Below are 12,338 nucleotides of genomic sequence, written 5' to 3' on the forward strand. Positions count from 1 at the left end.
TGCAGGAACTTAAAAAGAGTACAAATTCTAGCTCCTTTGGCTTGAATGACAGGCCCATTAGTTTGAAACAGATGCCAACATTGGGGGCTGCTCAGATGAGTTTCCAACTTGGAGTCAGATCAGTTGCCAAGTTCAATGCTTTCTTTTCCTCCTTGCTTCCTTCTCCTCCACCACCACTTCCTCCTCAATTTTCTTCTCTCCAGCCTCCATAATACTCCTGTACAACCAGGATCTAATATTTGTAACTCAGATAATCCAGCTACTGAAATGAACACAGAACATGCAGGTGCTAGTAAGACCAATTATAATTATCATTAAAAAAAGCCAGAGAAATATATTCCAAACATATTGGATGTTCTAAAGGATATGAAAAAGGTTAAGCTTAATGTGATTGAATGGTCACCTAGCAGCAAACCCATTCATAAGAGGAAAAGACAAAATTCATATTAGGACCACATGTCTTTAATATCTCATGCACTTATGCAGAAATTTGCGTTTCAAGATTCTTTTGAGAAAGTAAATACATCTTGAGAGTCTTCCCCATTTTCTAGTTCAATAACTTCAAGGTTTGGACATCACATTTCACAGTAAGGACAGTGAACTAAAGCAAAACTGATAAACACAGCAGCTGTTGGCCAAGGTATCAGCAACAAAATCTGTGTCTAAACTTAGAAAGAAAGATTGCAAAAATACACCAGCCTGGCTTTCACTACATTTCAAAGTATCTTCTCTTCTGTTAAATGAAGTCAAATAAACTCTGTATGCTGGATTATGCTAGTGTGGAGGTCTGAAAAGTCTGGACTCTTAAGAATACCTTGTCTCGAAGTTCTTGGCCATGCCTATGGCCTGAATGGTGTTTCCCAGGTTTTCTTCTAGAGTTTTTATGGTTTTAGGTCTAACATTTAAGTCTTTAATCCATCTTGAATTAATTTTTGTATAAGGTGTAAGGAAGGGATCCAGTTTCAGCTTTCTACCTATGGCTAGCCAGTTTTCCCAGCACCATTTATTAAATAGGGAATGCTTTCCCCATTGCTTGTTTTTGCCAGGTTTGTCAAAGATCAGATGGTTGTAGATGTGTGGTATTATTTCCGGGGGCTCTATTCTGTTCCATTGGTCTATATCTCTGTTTTGGTACCAGTACCATGCTGTTTTGGTTACTGTAGCCTTGTAGTATAGTTTGAAGTCAGGTAACATGACGCCTCCAGCTTTGTTCCTTTGGCTTAGGATTGTCTTGGCAATGTGGGCTCTTTTTTGTCTCCATATGAACTTTAAAGTAGTTTTTTCCAATTCTGTGAAGAAAGTCAATGGTAGCTTGATGGGGATGGCATTGAATCTATAAATTACCTTGGGCAGTATGGCCATTTTCACGATATTGATTCTTCCTATCCATGAGTATGGAATGTTCTTCCATTTGTTTGTGTCCTCTTTTATTTCACTGAGCAGTGGTTTGTAGTTCTCCTTGAAGAGATCCTTCACATCCCTTGTAAGTTGGATTCCTAGGTATTTTATTCTCTTTGAAGCAATTGTGAATGAGAGTTCACTCATGATTTGGCTCTCAGCTTGTCTGTTATTGGTGTACAGGAATGCTTGTGATTTTTGCACATTGATTTTGTATCCTGAGACTTTGCTGAAGTTGTTTATCAGTTTAAGGAGATTTTGGGCTGAGACGATGGGGTTTTCTAAATATACAATCATGTCATCTGCAAACAGGGACAATTTGACTTCCTTTTTTCCTAAATGAATACCCTTTATTTCTTTCTCTTGCCTGATTGCCCTGGCCAGAACTTCCAACACTATATTGAATAGGAGTGGTGAGAGACGGCATCCCTGTCTTGTGCGACTTTTCAAAGGGAATGCTTCCAGTTTTTGCCCATTTGGTATGACACTGGCTGTTTATCATAAATAGCTCTTATTATTTTGAGATATATCCCATGAATACCTAGTTTATTGAGAGTTTTTAGCATGAAGCGCTGTTGAATTTTGTGGAAGGCCTTTTCTGCATCTATTGAGATAATCATGTGGTTTTTGTCTTTGGTTCTGTTTATATGGTGGATTACGTTTATTGATTTGCATGTATTGAACCAGCCTTGCATCCCAGGGATGAAGCCCACTTGATCATGGTGGATAAGCTTTTTGATGTGCTGCTGGATTCGGTTTGCCAGTATTTTATTGAGGATTAAAACACCAAAAGCAACGGCAACAAAAGCCAAAGTTGAGAAATGGAATCTAATTAAACTAAAGAGCTTCTGCACAGCAAAAGAAACTACCATCAGAGTGAACAGGCAACCTACAAAATGGGAGGAAATTTTTGCAATCTGCCCATCTGACAAAGGGCTAATATCCAGAATCTACAAAGAACTTAAACAAATTCACAAGAAAAAATCAACCCCATCAAAAAGTGGGCAAAGGATATGAACAGACACTTCTCAAAAGAAGACATTTATGCAGCCAGCAGACACATGAAAAAATGCTCATCATCACTGGCCATCAGAGAAATGCAAATCAAAACCACAATGAGATACCATCTCACACCAGTTAGAATGGCGATCACTAAAAAGTCAGGAAACAACAGGTGCTGGAGAGGATGTGGAGAAATAGGAACACTTTTACACTGTTGGTGGGACGGTAAACTAGTTCAACCATTGTGGAAGACAGTGTGGCAATTCCTCAAGGATCTAGAACTAGAAATACCATTTGACCCAGCCATCCCATTACTGGGTATATACCCAAAGGATTATAAATCATGCTGCTATAAAGACACATACACACATATGTTTACTGTGGCACTATTCACAATAGCAAAGACTTGGAACCAACCCAAATGTCCATCAATGATCGACTGGATTAAGAAAATGTGGCACATATACACCATGGAATACTATGCAGACATTAAAAAGGATGAGTTCATGTCCTTTGTAGGGACATGGATGAAGCTGGAAACCATCATTCTGAGCAAACTATCACAAGGACAGAAAACCAAACACTGCATGTTCTCACTCATAAGTGGGAATTGAACAGTGAGAATACTTGGACACAGGGTGGGGAACATCACACACCAGGGCCTCTCGTGGGGTCGGAGGAGGGAGGATGGATAGCATTAGGAGATATACCTAATGCAAATGACGAGTTAAGGGGTGCAGCACACCAACATGGCACATGTATACATATGTAACAAACCTGCACATTGTGCACACGTACCCTAGAACTTAAAGTATAATAAAAAAAAAAGTTATGCTTATTTTTTGTCTTTTTTTTTTTCCTTTTTCTGGAGAACTAGGCATCACGCTACCTGACTTCAAACTATACTACAAGGCTACAGTAACCAAAACAGCATGGTACTGGTACCAAAACAGAGATATAGACCAATGGAACAGAACAGAGCCCTCAGAAATAATGCCACATATCTACAATGATCTGATCTTTGACAAACCTGACAAAAACAAGAAATGGGGAAAGGATTCCCTATTTAATAAATGGTGCTGGGAAAACTGGCTAGCCATATGTAGAAAGCTGAAACTGGATCCCTTCCTTACACCTTATACAAAAATTAATTCAAGATGGATTAAAGACTTAAATGTTAGACCTAAAGCCATAAAAACCCTAGAAGAAAACCTAGGCATTACCATTCAGGACATAGGCATGGGCGAGGACTTCATGTCTAAAACACCAAAAGCAATGGCAACAAAAGCCAAAATTGACAAATGGGATCTAATTAAACTAAAGAGCTTCTGCACTGCAAAAGAAACTACCATCAGAGTGGACAGGCAACCTACAAAATGGGAGAAAATTTTTGCAACCTACTCATCTGACAAAGGGCTAATATCCAGAATCTACAATGAACTCAAACAAATTTAAAAGAAAAAAACAACCCCATCAAAAAGTGGGCAAAGGATATGAACAGACACTTCTCAAAAGAAGACATTTATGTAGCCAAAAAACATGAAAAAATGCTCATCATGAGTGGCCATCAGAGAAATGCAAATCAAAACCACAATGAGATACCATCTCATACCAGTTAGAATGGCCATCATTAAAAAGTCAGGAAACAACAGGTGCTGGAGAGGATGTGGAGAAATAGGAACACTTTTACACTGTTGGTGGGACTGTAAACTAGTTCAACCCTTGTGGAAGTCAGTGTGGCGATTCCTCAGGGATCTAGAAATAGAAATACCATTTGACCCAGCCATCCCATTACTGGGTATATACCCAAAGGACTATAAATCATGCTGCTATAAAGACACATGCATGTGTATGTTTACTGTGGCACTATTCACAATAGCAAAGACTTGGAACCAAGCCAAATGTCCAACAATGATCGACTGGATTAAGAAAATGTGGCACATATACACCATGGAATACTATGCAGCCATAAAAAATGATGAGTTCATGTCTTTTGTAGGGACATGGATGAAGCTGGAAACCATCATTCTCAGCAAACTACCGCAAGGACAAAAAACCAAATACCACATGTTCTCACTCATAGGTGGGAATTGAACAATGAGAACACATAGACACAGGAAGGGGAACATCATACACCGGGGACTGTTGTGGGGTGGGGGTAGTGGGGAGGGATAGCATTAGGAGATATACCTAATGCTAAATGACGAGTTAATGGGTGCAGCACACTAACATGGCACATGTATACATATGTAACAAACCTGCACATTGTGCACATGTACCCTAAAACTTGAAGTATAATAATAATAAAATAAAATTTAAAAAAAGGAATATAGAATCAATCAAAAAAATCAAAAAAAAAAAAAGAAAAAGAAAAAATAAAACAAAAAGAATACCTTGCCTCTGTTTTGGAAGATCCAGCAACATATTACTGATTATAGTTAGGCGTAATGATTTTTTTTCATGTGTTAATATTACTGAAAGTTGAATGTATACTTCAAATAGTTTTCCTAAGCAATTGTGACTTGCTAATTTAAGAGCCTTTGAATCTTTTAAAAATTGGCAGCAAACTGGTGTAAATGACCTCCAGCAACTTGCAGATTTTCAGAAGATAAAAGTAAACTTTTTTCATTAAGAAAGTCATAGTTTGAGTCATATATGTTGAGCCTTCTAAAACTTCTTCCTGAGATGATAAATTATTCTTAGCAACTGATTTTGACTATTAAATGATACAAGTAGTAATATTTAAAGACTCTTCTCAACAAATTTTGCTATACTTGGTATGTAAATATGTATGCCTGTCATTTTTGTTTCCTTTGTTCCCTGTTACCTTTATACTCTGTTCCTTTGTAAATACAGTGTAAAATAAATGTACCTTTTGAACTTGAAATAAATAAAAATGGAATATTATCAAGGTTAGGGAATATAGGAACCAATCTTCATTAAAAATAACTACTATTAGCACATGCTATTTGCAAGCCATAATGTGAAGCTCTGTAATTACTATCATATTTCATATTTACAACTACAGAGTTAAATATTAGTTTTCCCATTTACAAATGAGGACACAGAGACTCAGACTATCAGTGGCAGATTTTGAAACCACGCCTATTTGACTACAAATCTCATACTCTAAATCACTTTGCTATTCTGCTTTTTAAGTCCACTGCCATTTCCCATATTTTTTACCACCATAATGTTGCTACAGATTAGTTGTGTGGTTCTTTTTTAATTTTGGCATAGAAAAGATAGCAAGAAAGGTTTTCTTTGTCTTGTTTACCATATTATATTAACAATGCTACAAGCAAGTGCTTACACTACTTACATAGCACAGTGCAGGAAAGTAGCTCTGAGCCTTGTACCATACAATCTCTATAACACCTTTGCATGGTATCATACTGACAGGTTTTAATACTAATGTGGAACTGGAGGTTTTTACCTTGGACCTTGATCTAAGCAATTCCTTCATTTATGAAATGGAAACTTCTACAATTTCTCTAGAATTGAACAACTAAAGGAAGTTGTTCATTCAGTGAGTTATGTTAAAGCTATATTTATAATAAAATATGAGATAGAGGATAAAACATTGCTTATCATAGCTAAATAATTTACATTAATGGGGACTGTTAATTATGTGCATAGAATGATTCCTTTTCCTTAGGAAAATTTTTTTTCTACATTACCTGAATATCCTTCTGAGAGCCTCACTTTATTTTGCCTTATTTATTAAAAATAAAAGGGTTTGGAGCTATTCTAGGTTACTTAGATGTTCATAATAATGCTTTTTCATAACAAATGGTGTGTTAAGTTCCATAAACACTTTCTAGCCAAATTTTCTGTTAACTTTCAATTAGTTCTTTCTTCTTTATTTTCTGGCTAAATTCCACTTACAGTAGATAGTTACCATGTTGTGCATAAGACTGCTTCCAAGAAAGAAGTAAAACAAGTTTGTACATGTACATTCATATGAAAAGACAAAATGTGAAAGAGAAACATAATATTTCTAGTAAAACTCTACCCTTATCTAGAATTAAGTATATTCATAAATGTATGTTCTATAGTAATGTAGAGAGATTACTCTTTCATTATTTTGTAAAGTGTGTAATTTTTCCAAGCTAATAATCTAGATATCTGGGATGCATTCATTTAAGCAGAAGGAATAGCTGGCAAATATTTTCATGTCAGGTGGTATGCATGCTAGGTTTTTATAACCTTTCTTCTGTTTATTCGACGTAAGGTAACTTAATGTGACAGGGTGTGACACATCGCAAAGATGACTCAGGTCAGGAATTTCAAGAAATCTTGAAAACAATACCTTAAAATGATTTAAATAAATAGTATTTTAAGGTTGTATAGAATATATAGTCTTTTTTTTTCCTATCAAAGAATTTAGTTCAAATGCTTAGGAAAGTCTTTTACTCAAAAAAAGGAAAATATATGGCAATTGAAGTAAGGGAGGAATCCCTAGGTTTCTCTGGGTTAGAGTCCCTTCCAGCAGACACAGCTATTTAGTTAGAGTTTACACATTCCTTGTTGACCAAACCATTCTAGGAATAAAATTATGTTTTCCTCATCTACCTTTATTTTTCTAAAGCCTCTGCAGTATATTTAGCTGTCATCACAAACTCCTGTTCCAAAGCATGGAATTTCAACATGGAGTATGGGTAGATGAGTTGATAACAAGATTTGCTTTGGAAGAGCCAAATTTTGTTTCTATCATAGTGAATATACATATTGTAAGTGTTCAACTCAAAGAATTTTGACTAAGTAAACACACACATATAATTGGCATCCAGACCATGAAACTAAATTTTAGCAGCACTCCAAAAGGCTCCTTTGTCCCATCTTCTTATACTGCAAAGGATTAAAGTTCCTGCCTTCTAATACTATAAATCAGTTTCACCTGGTTTTGGAAGAGAATTACACATCCTTATCCAGAAATAAGTGCATTCGTAAATATATATACTGTAGTAATATACAGAGATGACTATTTGCGTCTTTCTGTGTGTTGGCAGAGGTAGATGAGGAAAACATAATTTTATTACTATTATGTTTGTGAAATGAACCCATATTGTTGTGTATATTATCCCACTGTATACCACAATTTGTTTATTCATTTCATCATTAAGAAACATTTGGGTTGTCTCCAGTTTGAGACTATTATAAATATTATTCTGCATGTCCTTTGTGAATGTATATATCCATTTCTTTTGGGTATAATATCTGGGACTTGAATTGTTGGGTCTTAGGGCATGTGTTTTTTCGGCTTTAGTAGATACCTCTTAGGATTTTTCCAGAGTAACTATAACAATTTATGTTCTCACTGCCAATACGTGGAATTCTCTTACATCCCCATCCTTGCCAACACTTGGTATCCTCAACCCCCAACCACCACTACCATTTTACTTAATTTGTATTTTTCTGATGATTCACAAAGTTTCTTTTTATATGTTTATTGGGAATTTGGATATATCTTTTGTGAGGTGCCCTTTCAAGACTTTTGCCTTCTGTCTATTGCTCTATAGAGTTATCATCCCTATTCTTACACTTTCCAAGAGTTCTTCATATATTCCTTATACAAATCTTTTGTGAAATGTATGTACTGCAGAACAAGCCCAAAGTCTGAAAAGTATTTTTTCATTCCTGAGTATCTTTATAAAAATTATTTTAATAGGTTTTTTTTTAGTCATTGTAGGTTCACAGCAAAATTAAGCTAAAGGTATAGAGATTTCCCCTATACCCCCAGTTCCCACACATATAACAGTCTTCCCCTATAACAACATCCCCTTCTAGAATGGTACATCTGTTACAATTGGTGAGCCTATATTTATACATCATTATCCTCCAGAATAATAATTTACATTAGTGTTTGCTCTTTGTGTTGCATATTCTATAGGTTTAGACAAATAAATGTACAATGACATATATCCACCATGTAATATCATATAGACTAGTTTCACTGTCCTTAGAATCCTCTGTGCTCTGGCTGTTCATCCCTCTGTCCTCCCTAGTGCCTGGCAACCACTGATGCTTTTACTGTTTCTATAGTTTTGTCTTTTCTAGAATGTCACATAGTTGGAATCATACAGCCTTTTCAGATTGGCTTCTTTCACTTGGTGATATGCATTTAATAAGGTTTCTTCATGTTTTTTTCATCGCTTGATATCTCATTTACTTTTAGTGTTGAATAATACTCCGTTATCTAAATGTACCACAGTTTATCTAGTCATCGACTGAAGAACAACTTGGTTACTTCTGAGTTCTGGCAGTTATGAATAAAGCTATGATAAATATCTGTGTGCAGGATTTTGTGTGGACATAAGTTTTCAATTCCCTTGGGTAAATATCAAGGAGTGCAAGTATTGGGTCATACAGTATGAGTATGTTTAGTTTTGTAAGGAAGCACCAAACTTTCCTCCAAAGTGACTGTACCATTTTGCATTCCCGCCATCGATGAATAAGAATCCTTGTTGTTCCACCAGCATTTTATGTCATGAGTGTGCTAGATTTTGGCCATCCTAATAGGTGTGTAGTCATATCTGCTTGTTATTTTAATTACTGAAAATTGCATTTCCTTAATGACATATAATGTGGCGTATCTTTTCCTATGCTTATTTGCCATATGTATATCTATCTTCTTTGGTAAGGTGTCTCTTTAGGCCTATAACAGTATTTTTGGTGTAAACTGACAACTGATTGTAAGATGAAAATGGAAATGCAAAGGACCAAGAATAGCTAAGGCAATTCTGAAGAACAACAAAGCTGGAAGACTTACAGTGCTAGAAATCAAGAACTTTTACAAGTCTATAGTAATTGAATAGTGATATTGATGCAAGAATAGACAAACAGACCAACGGAAGCAAATAAGCCAGAAACACACCCCATATATAGTATGGCCATATGATTTATGACAAAGGTGACACTGTAGTGCAGAAGAGATAGGATAATCTTTTAAATAAATGGTGCTAGGTTATTTGGATATCTGTGTGATTAAAATGTAAGTTTTTAAAACCCCGCCTAATAGCATACACACAAAGCAACTCCTTATGGATTAAACAGTTTAGAAGAAGTGGGCCAATCTCCTGAAACATATTGCTGCTAGGTATTTACCTGGCCATGCTATAGCCCTGCCACCATATGCCACAATTGTAGTGAGTCTTATGTTTCGCAGAATTCGCTCAATCCTTGCCCACTTACTGCCCTGGAATAAGGCCTCTTGTAAGCTCCACAGAAAAGCACAGACTGGATTATTACTATTTAGTTTCTCTTTTCCAGGTAAGCCTTTATGTAACTGTAGGAATATTGCCTTTATAATGGCTGGTTTGTGAGTGCCAATCAGATTTTCACAACCAAACAATATGCTATCTCGGGATTCTCACATGTGAGGGTGGTAAAACGTTCTCTGATAATATCATTAGGTTAATGAAGAATCTAGGTCTTTGCTGATTGCCATCTGTGTATCAGAAATTATCCAAATAGTTGCAAATGTATTGCCCAATTTAGTCAAAACTCACCCAACATTCAGGTATTAATAGAATTCATAAGCATATTTGATAGCAGGTGAGTTGTTTCGTCAAATAGGAATTGCTAGCTTTCTCATTTAAAATTTAAGACATCCTACATATAGACATATTTATATTTAGTACTGATACAGTCATATTTTGTTTAATTAAGGACTAAAAGATTATACTCATTTTATCTTATCTGGTTATAGATAATTGGTTTGTTAGGACCACTTTCCCGTTTTTTCTTATGTTTTATATCAATCAGGTGTTCTTAACCCTCTTCGACCTTTTCCCCCTTTTAAAACATATTTCAAAGAAGATCAATTTTACTTTACTCAAATCAAACTCATAATGAACACATGTATATATACACACATTATTAATGACAATGAAATGTCATAATTTTATAGAGAAGAAATAAATGGAAAATAATTTATAAGTTAAAAAATAGATTCATGTAACAATTCTATACTAAAATACATCAATTATTTAGTTGCTTATACCTGTATATAAAATCACAGTAAATGTTACAGCTACAAATGCAGCTGATACAGCTATGTGTAGTGCTGACTTAAATTATTATAAGCTTCACCTCCAGGCACTGCTTTAAGCATAGTCTGCAAACTACCTACCTAGATGTGCCATCTGCTCTATCCACTCTATCCACTCCTAAAATTCTAACCAAATGTACTGCTTCCTATAGGTCTTCTCAGACGAGGAGACAAAGGAGTTACATTGTCACCAGAACTGCAGGTGCTTGACATGATAAACAGTGTATTTAATATCTAAGCCAGAGGCCCTTGCTCCCACATTCCTGATGTATGGCCACGCCAGTGTCTTGTTTTTTAAAAGTTGGGAGTTGAGGGAATCCTGTTGTGCTAAATCCCCACAAGTCTGATGGTAGAAGTTTTAAAGAAGCTAAACTTAAACAGTAGAATTGTAAGTAAGGAAGCCTTCCAGACACTGTTAAAAGTGTCTGTTACTAAAAGTAACTGGTGATGTTCTTAAGTCCATAAAATGCTATAGGTGCATTCCAAATGTTGGTCCATAATATTAGAAGTAAACATATATATATATATATATATATATATATATATATACATCTATATATATATATATACATCTATATATATATATACACATCTATATATATATATATACATCTATATATATATATATATACATCTATATATATATATACATCTATATATATATATATATAGATGAAACTTTGCTTTCTCTCTTCAGCCTCAACTGCATATGAGTCTCTGTCCAGGCAAAGGTGAACTGCCTGCAAGAGTACTACCACTGGACCAATCCCTAAAATTGTATCTTTGAGAGCCTGGTGGTGACTCTTATAAGTAATGTTCTCTCCAACTATGGGAAAGGATCCAACCCAGAATGGGACAGCCTGCACCCCTCATCAAAGATATTTAAATGTTCCTAGCATTTGCAGGTTATTTCATCACCCATTTTTCTAATGTCATTGCCCTACCTAATGAACCTTCTCAAAAAAATACAAGGTTTTGCTTGAGTTCTGGTCATAAATTCTCTACACAATTTTAATTAACTGAGATAATTAGGAGGAAACAACAAGTGGACACCTACATATAGCAATGCCTGACCTAATCGAGAACATTTTAGAGTAAAGCCCCTGAAGATAAGGAATGCAGGTCAGGAAATGGAGGGGAAGTTAATCTACCAATACACCTGGTTCTATGTATCTTTTAAAAAGCTCCAGCAAAGCTTTACTTTTGTGATAGATGTACCTCCAGCAAAGACCCAGAACGTCCAAGAAGTTGCTATGTCTGAACTGTCTTCTAAATACCTTTAGGAAACTGTTGCTATGGATGTTATAACAAACATGTCCTCTCAAGGATGACATTTAATCCTGACATTGGTAGATGAGCTTATCGAAATGGCTCTATTACCTTCATTGGGCCTATTGGCTCCTCTGTTCTATTAGTATATCATTCATCAAAGTTTTCTACCCCAATTAACTTCCCCACAGCCTATTCCCTTATCCCACAGTTTACATATGCAATTGTCAAAAGCATTACAAAACAGCTGCTTTAGCTGGAAGAATTCATATTCTTCTATTCACCATTCAAATGAAGGGAAGAGAAAACCAATACTACATGAATCCTGGAAAAATAGTTCTACAGCTACATATGATATAGACAACACTCCTGGTTCTCTTATCTCATTGTTGAAAAATAGGCGTATACTATTCACAATAGCAAAGACATGGAATCAACCCAAATGCCCATCAATGATAGACTGGATAAAGAAAATGTGGTACATACACACCATGGAATACTATACAGCTATAAAAAGAATAGGATCATGTCCTTTGCGGGACAGGGATGGAGCTGAAAGCCATTATCCTTAGCAAACTAATGCAGGAACAAAAAACCAAATACTACATGTCACTTA

General features: G+C 35.6%; 1 protein-coding gene across 21 annotated transcripts in view; it reads left to right on the forward strand.

Moving 5' to 3' along the window:
- Window positions 1-12,338, forward strand: part of WDPCP (WD repeat containing planar cell polarity effector) — a 720,444-nt gene that overhangs the window by 607,195 nt on the left and 100,911 nt on the right. The window contains exon 15 of one of the 21 annotated variants that reach the window (XM_054547464.2): window positions 11,151-11,436. The exons of the other annotated variants lie outside the window; for them this stretch is intronic. Within the exon in view, the coding sequence (XP_054403439.1) occupies window positions 11,151-11,188 (38 nt within the window). The 3' untranslated portion in view covers window positions 11,189-11,436. Of the gene's footprint in view, window positions 1-11,150; window positions 11,437-12,338 lie in introns of those variants that run through there. 21 annotated transcript variants of the gene reach the window in all.

Source organism: Pongo abelii, chromosome 12 (assembly GCF_028885655.2).
Source record: "Pongo abelii isolate AG06213 chromosome 12, NHGRI_mPonAbe1-v2.0_pri, whole genome shotgun sequence".
NCBI classification, from domain to species: Eukaryota; Metazoa; Chordata; class Mammalia; order Primates; family Hominidae; genus Pongo; species Pongo abelii.